The sequence below is a fragment of the Triticum urartu genome, chromosome 4, assembly GCF_003073215.2.
Source record: "Triticum urartu cultivar G1812 chromosome 4, Tu2.1, whole genome shotgun sequence".
Classification (NCBI taxonomy): Eukaryota; Viridiplantae; Streptophyta; class Magnoliopsida; order Poales; family Poaceae; genus Triticum; species Triticum urartu.
Genome location: NC_053025.1, coordinates 442,916,368 through 442,940,940, shown reverse-complemented (window position 1 = coordinate 442,940,940; position 24,573 = coordinate 442,916,368). Strand labels below are relative to the sequence as shown.

The window sequence follows — 24,573 nt, the reverse complement described above, 5'->3', positions numbered from 1 at the left end:
AAATATAAAAAATAGAAGTGCTTGCATCATCAAAGAAATCGGTAACAAAAAGTCTAGAACTTATCCACCCTGTTGAACTCGCACAAAAACTATCATTAGCATACTTCTGTTCTTAAGTTCGGAATGTCAGTGCTTGAAAAATGGTTAACAACTTGAGTCCTTGCAGTCCATACTTTCATAATCTTGAATGTAAAGACACCGCAATTGTGTGCCTGGTTTCACATGAATAAAGGAAGAAAAAAAAAAGATACCAACACGGGAGTAATAAAAGCATCCCAGAATCCTATAAAGTGTGTAATCCGTTCGAATAAAAGAAAATACCAGAGATAAATCTTAAAAGATAACAACACAGTGCCTTCAAAAAGGAAACAAATTTAAAAGCAAATTGATTAAAAATGTACTAACCGATCACTAAACTGCAAGTGAAATTCAGAATGCTCATTAAAAGATGGATCAAGAAAAGTAAAGGCTCTTCCCTTCAAACAAACAAAGAAACAAAACCAATGTTTTCGAACGGTTATGGGAAAGTACAGCTGCAACTAGGAAAAGTAATATGAAGAAAAATGTATATATTGTAAATGAGAAATAAAAAAAGAAATGGCAAAGACAAACACCAAAAAAGAAGGCAGAAATTAAATTACTTATATGGAGGAAATGAGAAATAAAAAGAAAGGGCAAAGACAAACACCAACAAGGAACTATGAAGTCAGAAATCCTTCAATTTCAATTGGGGAAAAGACGGACACCAAAGCCGCAACAACTAATTGGGGGAGAACCATGAAAGATCACAAGAGACGATCCACAAGCTGAAAGTCCTTCAATTCCAATGTCTTTGCTCACGCCTAGTGCATTTCTTTGAGATCTAGAACCTGTAAAATCACAAGAATGAAAAGCAGAGATCGCAAATTCTTTCCATTTGACAGAGTGTATTGCACAGACCACTCTAGTTAAAAATCAAAGAAACTGGTCAGTTTTATTTCAAAAGCACCAGGGCAAAAGAAGCTAAAATTTACAATAGCAAAACAATACCGAAATTACTATTATCAAGTTGCTGAAATTACTAAACAAGCAGAAATTCCTGTTTCTGTGCACAGCAAAGTTTCTGACCTAAAAAGCACGGACACGGCAGGAATTGCCGATTGGCCGTGTCGACATGGCGGGATACGGCTGGATACGCGTATCCCCAGTATCCCCTGATTTTCGATTAAAAAAAGAAAAAAGCCCAGGGACACGGCGGGACACGTACGTGACACGGATGGGATACGGCCCAGCCCAAAAACAGCCATGGCCCAAAACGAAACTCTATTTTTGCAGGAATCACACGCAGCTCTCCACACGACAACGAGGGACTCCCAGGTCCCAGTCTCTTCTGGATCGAAGCCGCCACCTCCTGGAACGAAGCCGCCGCCGCCGCCGCCGGCGACGCTTGGATCCGACCGGCCACCACACCCCCACACCAGGAGGCAGCAGCCTCTTCTCCTGACGGCAGGTAACCCTCCCCAATCCCTGAACTCGCATCCTCTCCTCCACTTCTTGACCTGTTTTATTCAGATTTGATCTTCCATTAAGCTGCTGGATGTTGTGCTTGCTGCTTGCTTGCTAGCTACTGCTCTTTGAATGCCTGTAGATTGTAGTAGTAGTGTACTAGACTACTAGTGTAGTACTGCTTGTCTGCTTCAGTGCTTCTTTTTCCTAGCTTAATATCATCCTGCTCATGAATGCTTGTAGAGCATGGCATCTGGGAGTGGCACAGCTGGGTTATGTCTTCAACTTTTCTAATCTTCTTGGATGTTTGTAGTCTGGGAGTGGCACAGCTGGGAGTGGCACATGTGGTATTGCGATAGTTGTAGCTCACATATGTTTGAAACCGGGTCTAGTTCCAACCCGATTAGGATTGGCCTTTCTCCTGATGACATACACACAGCGGAGATGCACAAAAAAGGGACACACAAATACATACAAGTGTCGTTCTTTATTGGTTGGAAAACTTGACTGATGTCCAATTGATTTTCAGTCAAACGTCAAATATACACTCTCTATGTCTAACATATTCAAAATTGAGACAGGCATATGCACTTGCCTCTTCACACGCCATACTCTACTTCCAATTCAGCAGCAAATGAGAATCGTTTCTAAATTTGCTGCACGTCGCCGTGAAGAATACTACGCGGAACGAAAAAAAACCAGGAAAAAATAATCATACTTGGCCGCTGAAGGTCGCGGCGGCGAGCCGGGGCAGGCGTGGCGACGCGGTTGAAGTCCAGCAGTACCCACGGGCAGGGGTGTCAACGTGGTTCAATTCACGGTCGAGGGCGCGGAGCTGCTTCTGGCGCTGAGGAGCAGCAGCCGTCGAGGTCGCGGGGGGGATGGCGGCAGGGGCAAAGAAATAGGCGAAACGGTTTGTTGTTTCTGTTTGGGTGGATGGAAGGAAAACCCTAGCCCGTCCTCCTGGTCTGGCTCAGCCACGTCCCAAGCGCCACGAGGCGAAACCGACCGGGGTCGCGCCGAGATAGATAGGCCCAGACCACTCTCTCGACGGGAGCTCCCTCAAAACGAGTGAATTGCACAGAACATCAACTTCAGGGGCACTTATAACACTTTACCCCACCTTTTGGAGAAGTTTTCACAAAACCACAACCTTTGGGCTAACTAGTAACACACAACCCAAATCCAGCACACACAGTCCAAATCCTCTAACTAATGCCCGTACTAACAGCCACCTACATCTGCGTGCATGCCGTCTCTTCCCAAGCCAGAGTCGCCGGCTAGCTCGTCGCCGGGAGCTCGTCGGTTCGTCCATCCCGACGTCGTCTCCTCCACCAGCACCTCTTCCTTCGTGTCAGCGTTGGCTCGTCCACCCAGCGGCATCGTCGATGCCGCTGGCCGTCCTGTACAGAGCTCCTCCCCAATGAGTTTAGGCTGCTTCCTTTGTCCTTTCTTTTTTCAGAGTTCAACAGCAAATAGCTACAGATTTTCTTCAGTGTAATCCAGCGATGCATCATGCTGGGTATCTGTGAATATGAACCAATGAAAACTGACACAAAAGAAACTATAGAATGATCCAAAATAGCTACGACTGAATCAAAGTTTGTGATACTTATTTGTAAAATAGCTATAGAAATGAACCAAAGTAGCTACAGAATGAATAAAATATTTCAAACTGAAGCATATATAAGACTAGAACAATACTTAAACGGACAATATCCGTGGTCTTACAGGAATAAAATATGTGTTGTAACATAAGCATCCATATAGTTATGTGCTTAAGTTACCTAAACCTGACACTTACAAGTCACTGTGCCTAAATCCCCAAAATATGTAATGTAACATAAGCATCCATTCAAGTCTGAGCTTTTAGTTACATAAACCTGACATTTACAAGTCAGTTTTCATAAAGATGTAAACTTTTCATTCACAAAAGAAGCCTTCGACATAGGATTTTCTTCAGTGGTTGCCACTGGCAGTGAAGTACTCCATGAATCTGCCCCCTGCTGAACCTGAACCCCTCATTACTGGTAGCTTCTCTCTAGTATTAGCTGCAGTTGGTTGTGAAGCAACTTCTTGTATGTCAAACCCATGAAAAGGATCATGTGCTTCGAAGATCGCATGCGCATGAAAAGGATCTTGAATTGCAGCTTCAGCTTGTCCTCTGCCTCTGCCTTTTCCACGGCCTCTTCCGCTTCCATTTACTTGTGCTCTTCCTCCCCCTCTGCCTTTGGCTGCACCAGTTGAAGTATCTGCTTCAGCTTGAGCATGAACATGAACTGGTGCTGCTTCAGCTTGAACATGAACAGGTGATGCTTCGGCTTGACCATGAAGTGGTGTTTCTTCAGCTTGATCATGGATTGGTCCTTCTTCAAATATTCTTCTATTACTCTGAGCAACCAGTACAAGCACTCAAAGTTGTGTTAACAAGCAGAAACATATGCTAATTACAATTATGAATATGTGAATTACCTTGTGCTTGTTTTTTCTTATCGCCAGGTCTGCTCTCAGTGGTGTGGTAGGTCTGCTCTCAGTGGTGTGGTACAACTGGTATACTTGTGACCAGGTTTGTGGCAGTTCGAGCATGTCGTTGTTGTCATCCTATGTCTAGAACCCGGCTGAGGCACCTCATGCACTCCCTTCCTTCTGCTCTTCTTAGGTCTTCCAGGATGTCTAGTGAAAATTGGTGGGTCAATATCGGGTGTTTCAGTCTTTGCCCAACTATCTTTGCTAGGGACAGGGTATATAATATTGTTGTAGGCAACCTAGTACATAGCCCTTTTGAAGAATGCACTCATATAATCTTCAGGATGCTCTTTTTTCTTATAAATGCATGACACTGCATGTTTGCATGGCACACCATTAATGTCCCACCTTCTACATCCACATGTATTAGCATCGACATTAACAACATATGTTTTCAATCCAGAAGTAACTTGCCACAGCCTTTGACCTGCACATACTGGCCTACAATGCTTTGCCCTGGTCTTCTCAAGTTCCAACTTCTCTGCATAGTTTCGCGTGATCTTCCAATTTGAATTAACGAGCCCCTCTCTATTGCTGTTGTATCTGACCATTAGCTTTGTCCTAATGTTGTCTATCATGGTTTGAATGGGCTTGTTTCTAGTTTCTAGGATATACTTGTTGAATACTTCACTTAAGTTGTTCACCACTAAATCTGTTTTGCAATTTGTGTCCATGTCATGCCTTGCCCAATGCCTAGGTGGAATTTTGGACAACCATTCCCATGCACTTTCACTCTCAGCCTTCAAGTCACTCATAGCAGCATCATAATCAGACTTTTGGTAAGCATATGCAGCACTATCCATGTGTTTTTTAAGATCACCACCCTTGTGACCAGCAGTTTGAAAATTTGCGTAAATATGCCTAAGACAATATCTCTGATCACAATTAGGAAATACTTTGTCTATGGCATTCAGCAGGCCCTTTTGTCTATCTGACATGATAGTCCACCTTCCAAATGGCCCTGAGTCGCCACCAAGAGCATACTTGAGTTGTTCAAGGAACCAACACCAATTAGGAATGTCTTCTTTGCCAACAACTCCAAATGCAATGGGGAACAAGTTGTTGTTGCCATCCCTTCCAGAGGCGGCCAACACTTGTGCTCCTGTAGTCAGCTTAACAAAGCATCCATCAAGACCAATGAATGGCCTACATCCATGCAAAACCCCCTCCTTAGATGCATTCACACAGAAGAATAAGCCATGAAACCTAGGATTCATTGCAGGTGGTGGCTGCTGAACCGTGGTCACGATGCATCGGCTGCCTGGGTTTGTATCAAGCACTGTCTGCAAGTAGTCCCTGATCCTCACATACTGCTGTTTGTGATTTCTTAACACAATATCCGCTGCTTTATTCCTTGCCCTATATGCCATCATGGGAGTGATGTCTACACCATGATTTCTCTTGGTAGTGTCTATTAGCGCGCTTATCTTCCAATCTGGATCGCCTCTAAAGTTCTCCTCATACCTGTTGCTCAACCATGTGCTGTCCACTCTAGAAGTATCATAGGTAATGCCACAAGTATGAGGTAACACCATCTTCCTAATGCAAACAGTCTCTTCTCTCTTGATAGCTGAAGCTGTCATATAGAATTGGCAAAGTTCAGTCACACAACAAACATTGACCCGATCTCTATCATTTCTAAGATACATATAGTCTCTACTTTGAAGTATATGATAATTCTTCAAGGCTCTTCTGTATTGATGCATGTTCACAAAACACATATGCAAACAGAGTTGTTCACCTCCAAGCAACCTGCCCTCATCATACCACACTCTAGTTGGAAGTGGTTGTGCTCTACTCTTCTTGCATTTTGGTGCAACGGATATTGCAGGTTCAAAGCCATCATCATCGCTTGATATTATATCCATTCCAATATCCTCACTTCCTGGATCTGAAAGTTCACATGCTTGAGTGTTGGTTACATCTCGCAACTTTGCTTGTGAACCGAGAATAGCATTCTTCCTCAGTTTCTTCTTCTGCCATGCTTCTGCTCTCTTCTTTGATGGATTGCAAGAATCAAGTGTGCTATCTTCAATAGGAATAACAGGTGCATCATCTAGTAGTGGATAAAGGTCCTCAATATCGGTGTCGCCCTCCATGTGCTCCGCGGGATCTTCTTTCTGTCTCTTTAATCGAGCAAGATTTTCCAAGTCTTCATCATCATAATTCTCAGCCACTGCCATCTCTTCTTTTTCCTCTGCCACTGCCATCTCTTCTTCCTCTGTCGCCTCAACTTTTTCCTCTAACACATTTTCTTGCTCAACTATGACTTCGTTAATGCCCTCTTTGGTTGGCTGCTCTATCAACAATGCTTGCTTCCTCGTTCTTTTCTTGCGGCGGGTTGGTGCGGGTCTCCTCAAAACTGACAGATTCAACATCTTAACACTCTTGTACTGATTTACCATTGTTGTCACCTTCTTATTACTGTCCAATAGCTCCATGCCAACTAATCCTCCGCACTGATAATAGATGGTATCCTTTTTGTTATAGCCAACAGAGCACACCAAGCTCACTAACTTGAGAAAAGTGATATCAGACAGTCCAATTATCCTTTGCACATTATCCCCTAGACCATTGATTGGCAGCACATTAACCACCCAAAGTTCATCATCTACACTGCATAATGAAACATACTTGTATATTAGAGAAAGAAAAGCAACAAAAAAGACATAATTTTTTTGCTTCAATTCCAACCCTAGATAGCTCGAATCTGATTTAAAACGCAATTAGCTAATACCAATATTGTAACAAATTAGGCGTCTGCTGAAAACTAGTAAAATCTACCAACATAATCACGTCAGTCATGAGCAATCACTGAAAATCACTACCTATTTGGTTACAACCAACCCTAAAATCCCCCAAACAAACCAATTTATCAAAGCCAAGAGGAGCAGGAGAGTGGGCGCATACTCAATGCCGGAATTGTTGAAGCTCCACTCCATGATGCGTGTCCGCGAGTCGCCGCGCAACGGCTACCCCAGTCCAAGGAAGAAAGGAGAAGAGGCGCAAGGAACTGGGTGGGTGTAGAGGACGACGACGCTGGGAAGATGAGCCGGTGTTGAGGCGGAGGAGGAGATGATGTCGGGGAGAGGGGGGGAGGGGGGGGGCGCTGGGGCGACGGGGGCGGCGACCTACCGGCAACGAGCGAGCAGGCGGCGGCTTGGCTCTCGCTCGGGAGGACACCGCACGCGCACCTGTACAGTGTTTGTGTTACTGGGCATTAGTTAGAGGATTTGGGCTGTGTGGTGGATTTGGGTTGTGTGTTACTAGTTAGCCCAAAAGTTGTGGTTTTGTGAAAACTTCTTCAAAAGGTGGGGTAAAGTGTTATAAGTGCCCCTGAAGTTGATGTTCTGTGCAATTCACTCGTTTTGAGGGAGCTCCCGTCGAGAGAGTGGTCTGGGCCTATCTATCTCGGCGCGACCCCGGTCGGTTTCGCCTCGTGGCGCTTGGGACGCGGCTGAGCCGGACTAGGAGGACGGGCTAGGGTTTTCCTTCCATCCACCCAAACAGAAACAACAAACCGTTTCGCCTATTTCTTTGCCCCCGCCGCCATCCTCCCGCGACCTCGACGGCTGCTGCTCCTCGGCGCCAGAAGCAGCTCGGCGCCCTCGACCGTGAATTGAACCACGCTGACACCCCTGCCTGTGGGTACTGCTGGACTTCAACCGCGTCGCCATGCCTGCCCCGGCTCGCCGCCGCGACCTTCAGCGGCCAAGTATGATTATTTTTTCCTGGTTTTTTTCGTTCTGCGTAGTATTCTTCACGGCGACGTGCAGCAAATTTAGAAACAATTCTCATTTGCTACTGAATTGGAAGTAGAGTATGGCGTGTGAAGAGGCAAGTGCATATGCCTGTCTCAATTTTGAATATGTTAGACATAGGGAGTGTATATTTGACGTTTGACTGAAAATCAATTGGACATCAGTCAAGTTTTCCAACCAATAAAGAACGACACTTGTATGTATTTGTGTGTCCCTTTTTTGTGCATCTCCGCTGTGTGTATGTCATCAGGAGAAAGGCCAATCCTAATTGGGTTGGAACTGTTAGGAATAGGCAACTTGTATTCCCATGAGGCCATAGGCCGATATATATATATACATGTACAGGTGTGGAACATATGCAGGAAACCCCTTATACAACGGGATAAATACAAAGGGGTACATGACTTATATTATAACTCTAACACCCCCCCTCAAACTCATGGTGGATGAACAACACTGAGTTTGGAGAGATAAAAGCCATGTTGTGCCCTAGTCTGAGCCTTCGTCAGGAAATCCGCCAACTGTAACTCGGAAGGCACATACTGAAGAGCAATAACCTGATCCTGCACAGCAGCGCGTACATAGAACGCATCAACACCAATATGCTTGGTGAGCTCATGCTTCACAGGATCGCGTGCAATGCTGATAGCACCTGTACTGTCAGATAGAAGCAGAGTCGGTGTAGTGACAGAAACACCAAAATCCTGAAGTAACCACCGTAAACAAGTCACCTCTGCCGTCAAAAGAGCCATTGCTCGCAACTCAGCCTCGGCACTCGAACGAGAAACTGCAAGCTGTTTCTTCGTCTTCCAGGCAATGAGAGAACCACCAAGAAAAACACAGTAAGCAGAAAGTGAACGGCGATCGGAAGGATCACTAGCCCACGTAGCATCCGAATAGGCCTGGAGCTGTAAAGAACTGGAGCGAGGAAAGAATAGACGGTGAGAGATCGTGCCTCGAAGATATCGAAGAACACGAAGGAGATGACTATAGTGAACCGAGGTGGGGGCAGAGACAAACTGACTCAGAATATGAACCGGATAAGAGATGTCCGGACGAGTGACAGCTAGATAGACAAGACTGCCAACAAGATGACGATAACGCGTCGGATCAGGGAGAGGATCACCATCAGTAGCACGAAGATGAACATTGAGCTCCATAGGAGTCTCAACAACGCGCTCGTCAGTAAGAGCAGCACGAGCAAGAAGATCCTGGATATACTTATCCTGGGAGATAAAAAAGCCATCAGAGGTAGAAGAGACTTCAATCCCAAGAAAGTAGCGAAGAGGTCCAAGATCAGACATAAGAAACTGCTCACTAAGACGGGCCTTTACAAAGGCAATATACTCGGGGTCATCCCCCGTGATGATCATGTCATCAACATAAAGAAGAAGAAGAGTCCGTCCACGAGGAGAAAGGTGAATAAACAATGCTGGATCATGAGCACTGGCTAAAAAACCAGCAGCAGTGATCACAGAGGCAAAGCGCTCAAACCAGGCGCGGGGGGCTTGCTTAAGGCCATAGAGAGAGCGACGAAGACGACATACCATGCCATCAGGAACAAAATACCCAGGTGGTGGCTGCATGTACACCTCCTCACGCAGCTCACCATTAAGAAAGGCATTCTTAACATCAAGCTGAGATATAGACCAGTGGCGTGCAGAGGCAACGGCAAGAAGTGTACGAACAATGGTCATATGAGCCACAGGAGCAAAAGTCTCGTCATAATCACGACCATGCTCCTGCTGAAAACCACGAGTCACAAGACGAGCTTTGTGACGCTCAAGAGAACCATCGGAGCAAGTCTTAACCTTGTAGACCCACTTACAAGTGATCGGATGAACTCCAGGAGGAAGAGAAACAAGATCCCATGTACCAGTGCGTTCAAGAGCAGCAATCTCCTCTGCCATCGCAAACTGCCATTCAGGATGAACAACAGCCTGACGATAAGAAGTCGGCTCAAGAACAGCAGCACCAGCGGTGGGAAATCCAAAGCGATCAACAGGCGGACGAGGACGAGGACGCAAGCCATAAGTAGGCTGAGAGGAAGATGACGACCCATCCACAGAAGCATCAACTGGTCGTGGACGACGAGTGTAATGCTGAGGAAAAGATGGAACAATAGAAGGAGGAATCGGCAAGGTAGAATCAGGAGGTGGCGACGAAGAAGTCACCGGAGATGAAGGTGTAGAATCCGGTGACAGGCTGGGAGAGGAGACCGGGGAGGAAGTCACTGGAGATGAAGGTGGAGAACCCGGTGACATGCTAGGCGAGGAGACCGGGGATGATGGTGGCTGCAAATCAACTAGATGTGGAGAAGGAGAGAAAGTGGAACGGAGAGGTACAGTCTCGGCGGGAGTGATAGGTGAGTCAGGAAAAGTGAGGAAAGTGATATCCTGCACTGAAAAAGTCGAGGAAGATGGGCGTGGGTAGAAGGGACGAGACTCTTCAAAAGTCACATCTCGAGAGATACGCATCCGACGACCAATAGGATCCCAACAACGATAGCCCTTATGCTCATCACTGTAGCCTAAGAAGACACACTCAACAGACTGAGCGGTCAGTTTGGTGCGTTCGCGAGGGGCAAGAAGAACATAGCAAACACAACCAAACGAGCGAAGCATCGAATAATCAGGAGAACGATCAAAAAGTCGCTCGAAAGGAACACCACCCTGTAGAGCAGCGGAAGGCTGTATATTGATAAGATAGGTGGATGTGGAGACGGCCTCAGCCCAAAAACGAGGCGGGAGAGAGGCAGCAATCATCAATGCACGAGCCGTCTCAAGAAGATGTTGATGCTTTCGCTCAGCCACACCATTCTGAGCATGAGCACCAGGACAAGAGAATTGAGAGAGAGTCCCATGCTCAGCAAGAACACCACGCAACATCTTAGAGATATACTCGCCAGCGGAGTCAGCACGAAAAACACGAATGGGGGAAGAGAACTGAATATGAACCATGGCAGCAAAACGCTTATAAATAGACAACACCTCAGAGCGAGAAGTCATGAAATAAAGCCATGTGTAACGAGAGAAATCATCTATGAAAATAATATAGTATTTATGACCACCTTTCGAAGCGAAAGGGGCCGGACCCCATACATCAGAATGGACTAAATCGAAAGGACGCTTAGACACTGACTCACTATGTGAATATGGTAACTGAATCTGCTTGCCAAGATGACAACCCTGACACTCTAAAGAGACATCTCCTGAGACAGACCCCAGAAGGCCTCGACGAACTAAAGAAGACAACCGAGAACCACACAGATGACCAAGTCGATGATGCCACTGCTGGAAGGAACCAGTGACAGAGGCGACAGAAGCGGAAGAACTGGCGATGGTGGTGGCAGCAGAAGGAACATGAAGCCAGTCCAACTCCCAAAGACCCTGAGAATCACGGCGGCGAGGGCCAGCCCCAACCAGAGTGTGCGTGTGACGGTCCTGGATAGAACAAGAGTCAACGTCAAGGATGACGCGACAACCAGAATCCGTAAGTTGACCAGCAGAAAACAAATTCATGGTAAGTCGAGGAACATGAGCAACATCAGGAACAGAATAAGGAGTAGTAAGATTGCCTCTACTAGCAACAGAAAGTGGAGTACCATCAGCAGTGAAGACATGAATAGGAGAATCCAGTGATCGAAGAGAGGACAAAGTGGAAGAATGAGAAGACATATGAAAAGAAGCTCCAGAGTCCAGAACCCAGGGGGATGTACCTGACTGTGTAGAGGGTGATTGCTCAGTGCGGGAAGCATCAGTCACAGAACCGGCAGTACCCGTCGAGGAAGAACCTAAAGCCGCGAGCAGACGCTTAAGTCTCAGAATATCCTGCTCAGTCAAAGCAATGGCTGAAGCTGTCGAGGTAGATGACGAAGTCCCGGAAGATGATATGATCGAGCCTTGCGCAGGTGTTTCTTCTTCGTGTAGCACTGAGACTCAAGATGACCATCATTGTTGCAATAGGCGCAATGTGGACGGGGGCGACCTGAGCCTCCAGAAGGAGTGGGCAAGAGCGGCGGAGCACTCGAGCGAGAAGGGGTCGGTGGAGCAAGTGGCGTAGGAGCATGAGTAGCGAGCACAGAGGGAACCTCCAGTAAACCAGCACCACGTAAGCGAGTCTCCTCAGCACGAATCTCAGAAAGCGCCTCCATGAGAGAAATACGGCCACGAGCAAACAACTGAGCACGCCGGGGCTCAAACTCCTTATGGAGCCGAGACAGGAACTCATAGACGCGATGAAACTCCAAATTGGCATGGACAGCCTGGCAACAGGGGCAGGTACGACACCCAGCACTACGGAGAGAATCAAGCTGGCGCCAGATAGCAGAACTCTGTGCATAGAGGTCATCAACAGTAGAGTCACCCTGCTGAAGAGCATGCTCCTGACGGATCACAGAGAGGTATAAGGCATCACCAGAGGGCTGATAGCGCTCACGAAGACGGGTCCACATCTCAAAGACAGTAGAAAGACCCAGAAATTCAGAAGCAAACTGAGGCAGAACACTAGCAGTGAGAACAGCTGCAGCACGAGCATCATCATCAAGCCACTGGGTGTAAACAGACAGAGCACCATGATACGTCTGAAGAGCCTCCTCATAAGTCAAAACCCTCTCATCATAAGCACGATCAGCAGCCTCATCAGCAACCTTAGCCGCATCCTTGGCGGCCTGATTAGCATCCGTAGGAAGAACCGATGGAGTTGGCGGAGTAGGGGCCACCGGAGGAACTGGACGTGGCGGACAGCAGACCTCGCCAGAAAGAACACCCCAAAGACGGATGCCACGCATGTGAATGCGCATGAAGCCAGTAACTCGGTGTAGTTAGTACCATCAAAGATCACCGGACAGCGAGGGACAGCAACATAGCCCGATGCAGCAGACATTTTTTTTTGGAGATCGATCAAGGGGCAGCTGGCAGTCGGCGGCTGAAGAACCGCAGGGGCAAGGGCCGACGGGAGCTGCGTTGATTGAGGCCGGGAGCAGGAGATCAGGCCGGCTTCGATTGGAGCCGGCTGGGAGCGATCCTGTAGGAGATCAGGCCGGCTCGATGGGGGCCGGCTGGGATCGAGCCTGCCTACTGCGAGCGAGACGAGGACGATCGATGGAGTCTTCGATCGATAGAGTCTGCGAGCGAGACGGGCAGAGGCAGCCTTCGAGCGATGTTGAGATCGAGCGATGCTGAGGGCCTTCGATCGATGGAGTCCTGCGATCTTCGAGAGGAGCGGAAGAGGAGCACCACACCGCCGCGCCGGCAAATCGGTGGAGGAGGCCGAGGGGGGGGGGCGGGCCGGTAAGCCGCGGCGCCGGAGCTGGCCGGAATCGGCCGGCGACGGCGGCGGCAGAGGGGGATCGGGACGGGAGGAGCGTGCGGGGGAGGAGAGACCGAACGCACGAGTTGCAGCGTGCGAAAAAAAAATTAACCTAGCTCTAATACCATGTTAGGAATAGGCAACTTGTATTCCCATGAGGCCATAGGCCGATATATATATACATGTACAGGTGTGGAACATATGCAGGAAACCCCTTATACAACGGGATAAATACAAAGGGGTACATGACTTATATTATAACTCTAACAGGAACTAGACCCGGTTTCAAACATATGTGAGCTACAACTATCGCAATACCACATCCAAGAAAAAGCCTACTGATCCATCAACGTACCCTATGTAGGTCTTGCATCAACGTACAGCCTACTTACAGTCTTTTGGGAGAAAAACACAGTGATAAGTAGACTGCCATTAGAGTCTGCTGGTAACTTGCAGTCTACTCACAGTGATATCTTAAAAGTTAAAGACTAGATACACAAAACTTACAGTCAAATTAGCACTGGAACTTCTACAATTACAGTGTATTTACGCATAATTTACACTCATATTGTGTGATTATTACAGTGACATTATGACCGGAACTTGTCGAGTCTCAAAGACACCCATTTGCAGCGCCGAGTCATGAGTTGGTATGTATGTACGCGGGTTGGATTGGACCCATTTGCATTCTATGACAAGCAGGTGTAAAACTTTGAAATTATAGTAAGAAAACCTTGCAAGTATAGTACCTCATGCCATCTACGGATTATAGACACAACTGAACCAACATACACACTGCCTATCATACAGATGACCACACATTGAACCAACATACGCACTGCGCTATCCATAGTGTGAGCAGTTTAACATCTCTCTAATGCAAAAAAAGCCTTCTTCTCCATCATTGTTAATTCACAGTCTGAAAGAAAGGATCAAACAAGAATTAGACCAATCATTAAGATATACATCACAAAAGGAAGCAATTAACACTGAGCCAAAAAGCTGAAAATACATAGTACAAGAGACAGTGAATGATGTAGACGAGCACAGTAAATTAGGCAACCTGGAGCCAAAAGTACAACTAAAAAAAGACTGGAAATCATGAACCTCTTTACTGTAAATTTGAAATATAAAAAATAGAAGTGCTTACATCATCAAAGAAATCGGTAACAAAAAGTCTAGAACTTATCCACCCTGTTGAACTCGCACAAAAACTATCATTAGCATACTTCTGTTCTTAAGTTCGGAATGTCAGTGCTTGAAAAATGGTTAACAACTTGAGTCCTTGCAGTCCATACTTTCATAATCTTGAATGTAAAGACACCGCAATTGTGTGCCTGGTTTCACATGAATAAAGGAAGAAAAAAAAAAGATACCAACATGGGAGTAATAAAAGCATCCCAGAATCCTATAAAGTGTGTAATCCGTTCGAATAAAAGAAAATACCAGAGATAAATCTTAAAAGATAACAACACAGTGCCTTCAAAAAGGAAACAAATTTAAAAGCAAATTGATTAAAAATGTACTAACCGATCACTAAACTGCAAGTGAAATTCAGAATGCTCATTAAAAGATGGATCAAGAAAAGTAAAGGCTCTTCCCTTCAAACAAACAAAGAAACAAAACCAATGTTTTCGAACGGTTATGGGAAAGTACAGCTGCAACTAGGAAAAGTAATATGAAGAAAAATGTATATATTGTAAATGAGAAATAAAAAAAGAAATGGCAAAGACAAACACCAAAAAAGAAGGCAGAAATTAAATTACTTATATGGAGGAAATGAGAAATAAAAAGAAAGGGCAAAGACAAACACCAACAAGGAACTATGAAGTCAGAAATCCTTCAATTTCAATTGGGGAAAAGACGGACACCAAAGCCGCAACAACTAATTGGGGGAGAACCATGAAAGATCACAAGAGACGATCCACAAGCTGAAAGTCCTTCAATTCCAATGTCTTTGCTCATGCCTAGTGCATTTCTTTGAGATCTAGAACCTGTAAAATCACAAGAATGAAAAGCAGAGATCGCAAATTCTTTCCATTTGACAGAGTGTATTGCACAGACCACTCTAGTTAAAAATCAAAGAAACTGGTCAGTTTTATTTCAAAAGCACCAGGGCAAAAGAAGCTAAAATTTACAATAGCAAAACAACAATACTGAAATTACTATTATCAAGTTGCTGAAATTACTAGACAAGCAGAAATTCCTGTTCCTGTGCACAGCAAAGTTTCTGACCTAAAAAGCACGGACACGGCAGGAATTGCCGATTGGCCGTGTCGACACGGCGGGATACGGCTGGATACGCGTATCCCCCAATATCCCCTGATTTTCGATTAAAAAAAAGAAAAAAGCCCAGGGACACGGCGGGACACGTACGTGACACGGATGGGATACGGCCCAGCCCAAAAACAGCCATGGCCCAAAACGAAACCCTATTTTTGCAGGAATCGCACGCAGCTCTCCACACAACAACGAGGGACTCCCAGGTCCCAGTCTCTTCTGGATCGAAGCCGCCACCTCCTGGAACGAAGCCGCCGCCGCCGCCGCCGGCGACGCTTGGATCCGACCGGCCACCACACCCCCACACCAGGAGGCAGCAGCCTCTTCTCCTGACGGCAGGTAACCCTCCCCAATCCCTGAACTCGCATCCTCTCCTCCACTTCTTGACCTGTTTTATTCAGATTTGATCTTCCATTAAGCTGCTGGATGTTGTGCTTGCTGCTTGCTTGCTAGCTGCTGCTCTTTGAATGCCTGTAGATTGTAGTAGTAGTGTACTAGACTACTAGTGTAGTACTGCTTGTCTGCTTCAGTGCTTCTTTTTCCTAGCTTAATATCATCCTGCTCATGAATGCTTGTAGAGCATGGCATCTGGGAGTGGCACAGCTGGGTTATGTCTTCAACTCTTCTAATCTTCTTTACTGTTCGATGTGTTTTGCAAGATGCAACTTGCAATGACATGGGGGGACAAGAATCAATCAAGCACTTGATAAAAGAGACACAACCGAATGGGGGCAGTATCTCTATTCTAATCTTTTTCTCCTTTATTTTCTGTATTAACTCTATATTACATGACATATTTTTATTTTATTTTATATATGCTCACCGTATCCCCGAATGGCTGTTTTTGGAAAATGCCGTATCCCCGTATGCGCATCCCCGACTTTCCGTCCCCGTGTCCGTGCTTTTTAGTTTCTGACACAAAGGTAGATTCAGTATATATTGACAACGTGAATAGAGGCAACACTACCCAAGAAAGACAATGTGAATTACAGCCTAATTACCACTGTAATGTTACTGAAATTACACTGTAATTGGGCTGACCGTAAATATTCTAGTAAAAATTGCACTGTGATTACCCATGGAAATTACACTATAACAACATCGTAAATTATAGAGAAATTGCACTGTAATTATAGTAAAATAGCAGTGTGATTTACAGTGTAATTACCCTGAAAATTACACCGTAATTACTCTGTGATTACAAGTACACTGTAAGAACACTACAATTACAATATGCTTACTCTGTAAGTTCAGAGGAAATTACACTGTAATTAAAATGAAATTACAATCTTGAAGCAGCTGTCAACTTAGATGCAACACTACCCAAAACATACAAAAAAAGGGTTATAAAATGGATACAAATACTACCAAACAAAGACAACCCACAAAGAAAAAGGTTCTAAAATGCTTGCAGATACAACATAGGCAACACCCCCTCCCCCCCCCTCCCCAAATACTTTAATTGCATTGAAACTTCATTGTGATCTAGTGTAATTAACCTGAAAATACACTGACAAAAGCACTGTAATAACCTGAAATTAGATTGTAATTGCAGTGACTGTAAACTAAAAATCATAGAAGTTACAGCAAAAATTGCACTGTGGTTACCTCTAGAAATTACAGTGTCACTACTCTGTAATTTCAGAGGAAATTACACTGTAATTAAAATGAAATTACAGTTATGAAGTTGCCGTAACTTCGATGCAACTACTACCTAAGAACGCACACCCAGCATCTAACAACAAAAAAGGTCAGCGAAATCAAACGCCCAGGCTAGCAGAAACAAAATCAACAGGGGAATTAGATCCACCGTTTCATCCATGCACCTATCACTGTAACATTGTAGTAGCAGGAAAAAATCGCCAGGAAAATCCACCACTAAGACTACACATACACTCACATCTACATCAAACACAAGGGAATCGAATCAAACCAGAAGATCTAGAAGAAATTCAACGGGGAAAGGGAGAAGACCCGGATAACGAACTGAAATCACACGACACTGGAGCGGAAATCAATCTGAAAGAAGAGGAGGATGAGGAGATCGGAATCACCATGGATGACGAGGAAATCGCCAAGAACTGCCTCCCTCTCATCTTTAACTCTCGCGAAGAAATGAGAAAGGGCAAGAATAAAAAAAGACAGAGAGCCAGGGGATAGGCAGTAACGGGTTGGCTGGGAAACGAAAGCGCGCCCGGTAACAGACGCATAGAAAAACGTCCAAAAAAGCCAGCACCCAGCGCGGACCTCGGCACGAGATCAAACGGCCAAAAAATTTGAATGCAAACCAATTGCAAATCACTCGACTGTAAATTAGCAAAACCGTAGTCATACGCTAGTGGTATTTTGTCATGTAAACTGAACTGACTACACTTTGGTTTTCACTAGTGGTATGTTTGAACCTCTGATTTTTGACTTGTGGTATTTTGGCCATTTTCTCAATCCTGCAAGAAAAGCCGCACGAATCCCGCCTCATCCATCTCTTTCCGCCGCAGGTAAGTTGATGGAGCCCAACGCCGACAAGCTACGCGGTCTTCGCATCACCTCCCTCGACGATGAAGATGATGATGAGACAGAACTGCCCGTGACCGTGGCTGCGGCGGCTTCGGGCTATGATGACGATGACGAGGACGAAGATGAAGAAGCGGAAGTGATGCTTGGTTTCCTGGAGAAGCCGAAGCATCCAGGCCTCCTCCTCCGCCACCTCTTTCCTAGCAAGGCCGGAGGCATCCCGGTCCGTGCAATAACGCCCATCATATTAAGCGACACACTTTGATTTTTTTATGCGATTGGAGCAGGTATTAATATGAGGTGTTTGTGTATTTTGTCCAGGCGTGGTTGGATCCCGTGAACTTGCCCTCGGGGAACTCCAGCTGCTGTGGCTTCTGCGGCGAGCCCCTGCACTTTGTCCTCCAGGTTATTGCTTTGTGCCTAGAAGCAATTGTACCTGTTGTTTTCTTTCCGGAACTTGTACTTGTTAAATGGATGCTTCGGCTGTGTAGATTTATGCTCCTATTGAGAGCAATGCAGCAGCATTCCACCGCACTCTCTTCATGTTCATGTGCCCGTCGATGGCATGCTTGCACCGAGACCAGCACGAACAGTGGACACGCAACCAAGGCAATCCTCGTAGAAGGTGAAGCAAGTCCCGTAGCTGCTGTGTTGGCTTTTAGACTAGAGACTGAAAACATTTTGCTGATCCTGATTGCCTCGTTGGATTGCAGCGTGAGGGTTTTCCGGTGCCAGCTGCCTCGTACCAACGTGTTCTACTCAAGTGAACCTCCAAGTCACAATAACTCTGACAAGCCACTATGTGCCGGAGGTAGTTTTCCTTTTTGTTCAGTTACATGTCATCTTAGATTTACTGTGCCTAATAAGTTTGGTATGCTATTAGTGCTACATTTCCTGCATTACGTAGTACTCCCTCCGTCCCAAAATAAGTGTCTCAGCTTTAGTACAATGTGACACTTATTTCGGGACGGAGGGAGTAATTAGCTAGTTATCCTAGAGAAAATGTGCTTATGTCCAGCAGATCTCTTTCACTCTATCTAGCTATTGCATAAATACTTTCTTCATTTACACTTACGAATTCCTAAATCATATTTTCAATATGCTAAAATCTTGAAGTTATCATCTTCATTTGTTTATGCTGGTTGCTCCACATATCGGCACCTTGCTTCTAATGTCTTCCTTCGGAAACATATAATCTTTTGCTTTCTGTTTTTTTTCCTAGAAAAGCATTGCACTGTCAATGTGCTGACTGCTGAGACTAAGTTTGGTGGGGTTTGTTAGATGCTGATTAATTTAGTATATTGATGCGCTTACATTCGTAGGCAACAATGGCCATCTTCTGTCAGTCAAACTGGTTATGTTAATAGATGGCTATATTGATTTCCTTTGTTTACTTGACTATGAGTTGCCAGCTGCTCTCTGTCATTGGTGTGGTACATGGAAAGGGGATAAAATATGTGGTGGCTGCAAGAAATCACGTTACTGTTCTGAGAAACATCAGGTATTCCCAAATCATTTAATCATCCTAGAGATCTCTTGGGCATCTCATGTTTGTGTTAAATCTATCCCTTTGTCATGTCCAAATATACAGTCTTTGGTTTGATCCTTGCCAATTTTTGGACACACTCATGATCCTTTGTCCACCTCCAATACAATAAAGTTTTGACTGGCTTGGACACCAACCAAACAGACCCTACATATCCCTTTGGCAACCAGATCTTACTTTGGATGAACAAAATTTTGTGACTCTTTCTCAGGCACTGCATTGGCGCTCTGGTCATAAAAATGATTGCCTACAGATAATCAATTCTTCTGAAGCTTCAAGTTCTGTGCTGCCAGCTGTAGGAAAAGGTAACCATGTTTGAAGACTAATAATGCTATTAAGGTCGTAATTATTGCATTTGTCTTTATCCTCTTATAATTCTTCTCTATTTGCAGTTCCAGCTAGGACTTCTTGGCCGGAATATCAGATAGCAATTGACGATGAAGTTGATTTGGATTCTGATGGTTGTGATGAAAACAGCTCAAAATCCTTGGTGATGCAAAAGCATGGTAAACCAGATGATACAATGCAGTCATGGATGGATCAATTTGAGGTTTTTAGCCGTGCATTCTCTCTTTTGTGCTTGCCAACATAGCAACCACTGTTTATTCACTGCTATGTTATATAGGCTGATGCTGACAACCAATGCTGGGCATATTTTCAAGAGCGTATCTCAAGAGCACCAGAGCAAGTATTGAGGTATGCATAACTTGCATGAATCCTCTCCTTGTTCGGTGATGTTTTCAATTTACTTTTGCCTGTTCAGGAAAATTGTAGTTCGATATTGTTTCAATCGTTTTGTAATTCAGTTTATTCAGTTGGCTTGCATATTTATTCTCAACAATGTATGTTATATGCATATTTATTACTAATAAAAGTCCAAATTACGCAGATACTGTCGAGATCCAAATGTAAAACCTCTGTGGGCTTTATCAGCTGGGCGTCCATCAAATCCTGACATCCCTTCATGTAGCTACTGTAAAGGTCCACTATGCTATGAATTTCAGGTTGGTCAATTTGTCTAGGGCCAAAAATATTTGCATTTCTGATATAGCAACACATTTCCACTTAGCTAGTAAACTCAAAAACCCAATTGTTTTTCCATGATAACTCCCCCTTGTAGCAGTAATAGGTTTAGAGTCAATATTTTGTTGCCACAAAAATAATAGACTGAAAACCTTACATTTTTCATGCCCAATATTTTGTTAATGCCCATCTGCTCTCTAAAATGTCTGTTGGGCAAATGCTCTGTTTATGAGCCATCACTACCATCAGTGTCTCAAATAATAATAACAATAACAAGACATGATTCAGAAGTTATCGATCACTAGCACTAGGGACTGTAATCAGTTATGCTACTAGGCCAGGCTGTGGCAGGGCATGCATGGCATGGTTTGTGCCTATAAGTTATGACCAAGCTGTTTTTCTTTGTGTCCGAATAGGAAACTAAAAGAATGTTGTTAATGAATTACTTCTATGAACTTACGGTATCATGTTTTTCCTTTAACCCCCATGAGAGCAATGTCCAAATAGTTGTACCTATGGAACTTCATATGAGTGAAGTTTATGCTTAGTCAGTGTCTCAGTGATGCCTCCAACATGCTTATCAGTAATCGTTACATTTCCCTCCCTCGTGCTTGCGTATACAGGATCATGTGCTTACATATCCTTACACTATGTTTACTGTATCTCCAGATAATGCCACAATTGCTTTATTACTTTGGTGTGAGAAATGAACCAGACTCTCTTGATTGGGCAACAATTGTTGTGTACACATGTAAAGGATCATGTGATCAAAGTACTAGCTACAAGGAAGAATTTGCATGGGTTCAGTTATATCCTACATCAATCTCAAGGCCGTAGTAATGTTTACCTGTTCCACAGAGTGGTGTCTGCTGCTGCAGGTTTGTAACTCTCCCCATTTAACTTTGTTGTTGATCTACAAAAGCTCATGCATATGATCCACTAATAAGCAACGGTTCACTTTGGCATGATTCATTGTGTTTTATCAGTATACACTATCCACTGTCAAATGTGTATTATGATACGAGTAATTTCAGTAAATGCACTAATTCTGAGAGAATTTTTAATAGAATGTTCCAAGAGCTGAGAATTTTCCTGTGCCCATTGATGCATCTATTGCTTGAACAAGTGAAGGGCCAATAGTTGTTGTAAAAGTTAGATAGGTATAAGCTTATTTGATGTTGTGTTTTTGGATTCTGAAGCTATGCTAATTGCTAATCGCCATTTTGTTTGTTGTATACATCTGCAATGGATGGGCATGTTTCTTTGGAAAACGAGAAAATCAATATAGTTTGAATCTATTCTCTTGATCTTGTTGTTAGCTTTGTTGTTTTATCTGCCTGGCAAATATGTTCCTTTTAGCGGCAGCAAGATACAGATGCAAGAGAATGTCATCAGTTGGCTGTGTGAATCAGAGATAGTCCTTGCTAGTAACCTATATTTTTCTCTGTTATTGTCTCACCAGGGAGTTGGGAACTTGAAAGTGATGGTCTACCTTGCATTTCAACCTGAAGACAGGCGTTCCAAGCCAGATAGATCTTTTTTAGATGTCAACTTCAATGCAGGGCCATGGTCCCAATTAGCTCGCTACATTGGACTTGGTCTAGTATTTAGCCACTGGGGCCATCTAGAGCATTTGATGTGAAATAGTTGTGGTCGCCAGCATTGCCGGTTCAGTGTGCATCTTTATTTCGTTATATAGGATTCTTCGTCTCTTTATGTGGACACCTTGGACGGTTTTGGGGATTACTCGTTAGGGTTCTGGTCTATCTCGTTGGTCTGTTATTTGAGGCTTCTTGCATTTCGCTTTCGGCATTGACCACACCGCATGTAGAGTAGAGTCTCCACATTGCCTTTTTTTAGGAGTTGAAATTTTGATAAGAACTGTGCTTTTTTATATACCAAAAGCAAATAATCTTGCTGGGCTACTTTACGTTTTATCTGTTCCATGCATATAGGATATTCCATGAACATGGTGTGGTAGTTGCCTTGTGTTGAAAGTGATTTTTGCAACGACAAAATTTGTGTGTTTGGCATGGTCCCATGTGCCACCTCCTCCATGGTTTTGGGTTCATGGCTGCACGTTTTGTTGAGCCAGATACGCGCAGACCCGTTGAGGCGTTGCTTGCACGACCCAGTTGCTGGCTGTGCCCATGGAAACTTCCATCCTCGACACGAACCAGCACGGCGGCGTGCTGTGCTGCCTTTCGTTGCGGAAGAAAAGATGATCGGGGAAAAGGGGAAAGCATGGCGCCGGAACCACCGCTGCCGCGTCTCGTCGTCAGCAGGACGCGGCGTGGCCGCGTAACCATGCTGCGGATTCCCGTGTAATGTAAACATTTGGCGAGCAGGGGAGGCACGGCAAGTATCCATCCATCAGCATTATTTTTCTTTCCTTGGCTCCGCTCGCCATCACTCCATGTGCCGCGGCAATGGCATGGCCCTGCCTGGCAAGTGGCCGGCCAGAGCAAACAAATCAACTTTTTCTGCCTGCATACGTGCGAGTTTCTGGGCGGCACTGGGCCGCTTCCGTTGACGGCGACCGCCACCGGCCGCTTACGCTTACAATAATAATGGGATGGATGGATCCCTGCAGTGCTCGCCGGCAATCAAGGGTCCATGCCGCACCACACTCCTCTTTCTTCTTAACTGGAGGAGGAATCGCCCGCCCCAGAGACCCGGAATTCCCAGAGATCCACCGTAATGAACTCTCTCTCTCTCTCTCTCTCTCTCTCTAAGGAGATCGGATCTGCTGGTCTGCGTCACCACGTACAAAGTACAGACGGACGGTACAGTGCCAGTGCACAACTTACCCCGCAAAAAAAAAGTATCATTGCAAAACTAGTGTCGGTTTTGGTTAGTGCTGTGTACCAGAACGGCCGTGAAGCTGCTGCCTCGTTTAAGTATACTGCGTGAAGACTAGTTTGTTCTGTGTGCATACTTGGGCAGTCCACGGTGATGTCACGTGGCTGAAAAAAATACTCCTACACTGTACCCAAATTATAGTAATCTTCTGGGCTCACAGGCTTGCTTTTCGCTTACGTAGGCAGACCATAATTTACTCGTTTGATCAGGGTCTCTTAATTGCCCTCGCCATCTCACAGCAAGGGAACCAAAACAAATGAACAGCGAATGCCCCTCGACCGACACAGGTGACAGGCCCAGCTCCCAGGCTACGCACACGCAGCACGTTTGCCTGCCGTACGACTGACGGCTGGGACCGCAGCGGTGTGTGGGCCCGCATGTCAGGGGTGAGGAACGACGCGATGTCCTGTTGAGCTCGAGGTGGATGAGAGGGACGCGGGTTTAAACGTTGGAAAAAGTCACCGCGTCATGTGCAGGCTCAGGTCAATTCAATTCAATCTCCTCCTCAGCTGCGACGTTGCTGGCTACAACTGGCCGCCACTCGGAGTGATGGCGCTCCCCCCGTTTCCACATCACGGGCTATCGGATCTGCTATACTCACCGCGGGCGGGTCTCCATCACGAGTTCACCACGCGGTTTTACAGACGGCACCGACCGTGGATCTTCTGCATACGAGAGGACACACGCACGACCTGACCCAAAAATGCAGACGCACAGGATTATCCAGACGCGCGGGATTATTACGGGCATTCATGGGACGCTTCCAACTAATTAAACTTGCCGCGAATCAACCTGTGGTTGAATTTCTTTTTTAGAAATACATATGGTTGAATGGTTAGAGTATTGTGGTATCTCAAGCCCATCAGGTTCAAATCATGTTGCTCGCATTTATACCTGAATTTATTTCAGGATTTTCAGCGATGCGCATTCAGTGGGAGGAGACGTTCCCGTCGACGACGAGTCATCTACGTTGACTTCGTAAATCTCAAGATGATATGTCGGCTCAGTTTTTCGAAGGTGCTCATAGGGGTAGAGTGTGCGTGTGTGCGTGTGTGTGTTCATAGGAATGAGTGTATGCGCGTGTATATGAGCGCTTGTGTGATGTTCAAAAAAACTAATTAAACTTGCCTCTCCTGAATTTCAGCTGGGTGGGACCCAGCCTTTCCCCTTAATCCAATCATAGGTTGCCACCTTAAATTCATCTCGTAATAAGTTGTGAGTAAAGTTATCAGAATGATCAAATTGTTGATCATAGGACAATAGTGAAAA

At 45.2% G+C, this 24,573-nt stretch overlaps 2 protein-coding genes across 7 annotated transcripts; one reads left to right on the top strand and one right to left on the bottom strand.

The window, feature by feature from the left end:
* Positions 1 to 1,326: 1,326 nt before the first annotated feature.
* LOC125551947 (programmed cell death protein 2) lies at positions 1,327 to 22,338 on the top strand. Of its 6 annotated transcripts, none has more exons than XM_048715368.1 (14): positions 1,327 to 1,489; positions 3,985 to 4,051; positions 4,709 to 4,790; positions 17,858 to 18,096; positions 18,195 to 18,278; positions 18,365 to 18,498; positions 18,587 to 18,684; positions 19,286 to 19,374; positions 19,631 to 19,724; positions 19,812 to 19,969; positions 20,045 to 20,115; positions 20,309 to 20,423; positions 21,112 to 21,320; positions 21,905 to 22,338. In XM_048715368.1, the coding sequence occupies exons 4-13, from the start codon at positions 17,866 to 17,868 to the stop codon at positions 21,277 to 21,279; spliced, it is 1,242 nt and encodes a 413-aa protein (XP_048571325.1). In that variant the 5' UTR covers positions 1,327 to 1,489; positions 3,985 to 4,051; positions 4,709 to 4,790; positions 17,858 to 17,865; the 3' UTR covers positions 21,280 to 21,320; positions 21,905 to 22,338. The 6 variants fall into 6 exon arrangements, with proteins under 6 accessions (XP_048571325.1, XP_048571324.1, XP_048571321.1 ...); XM_048715363.1 differs by lacking the exons at positions 1,327 to 1,489; positions 3,985 to 4,051 and adding exons at positions 15,527 to 15,701; positions 16,022 to 16,093 and having other exon boundaries at positions 4,689 to 4,790; XM_048715362.1 differs by lacking the exons at positions 1,327 to 1,489; positions 3,985 to 4,051 and adding exons at positions 15,527 to 15,701; positions 15,941 to 16,093 and having other exon boundaries at positions 4,689 to 4,790.
* Positions 3,293 to 4,071, bottom strand: LOC125551948. Its single transcript, XM_048715369.1, has 2 exons — positions 3,958 to 4,071; positions 3,293 to 3,876 (listed from the first exon to the last, which is right to left on the bottom strand). The coding sequence occupies exons 1-2, from the start codon at positions 4,069 to 4,071 to the stop codon at positions 3,445 to 3,447; spliced, it is 546 nt and encodes a 181-aa protein (XP_048571326.1). The 3' UTR covers positions 3,293 to 3,444.
* Positions 22,339 to 24,573: the final 2,235 nt, after the last annotated feature.

Bases quoted from the DNA above. Each gene is read 5' to 3' on its own strand.
- LOC125551948 (XM_048715369.1), bottom strand. From the start codon at position 4,071: ATGCTCGAACTGCCACAAACCTGGTCACAAGTATACCAGTTGTACCAC. The intron at 3,877-3,957 runs GTAATTCACATA...CTGGTTGCTCAG, and splicing joins TAAGAAAAAACAAGCACAAG to AGTAATAGAAGAATATTTGA.
- LOC125551947 (XM_048715362.1), top strand. From the start codon at position 4,689: ATGCCTTGCCCAATGCCTAGGTGGAATTTTGGACAACCATTCCCATGC. The intron at 18,097-18,194 runs GTCCGTGCAATA...TATTTTGTCCAG, and splicing joins GCAAGGCCGGAGGCATCCCG to GCGTGGTTGGATCCCGTGAA. The intron at 18,279-18,364 runs GTTATTGCTTTG...TCGGCTGTGTAG, and splicing joins CCCTGCACTTTGTCCTCCAG to ATTTATGCTCCTATTGAGAG.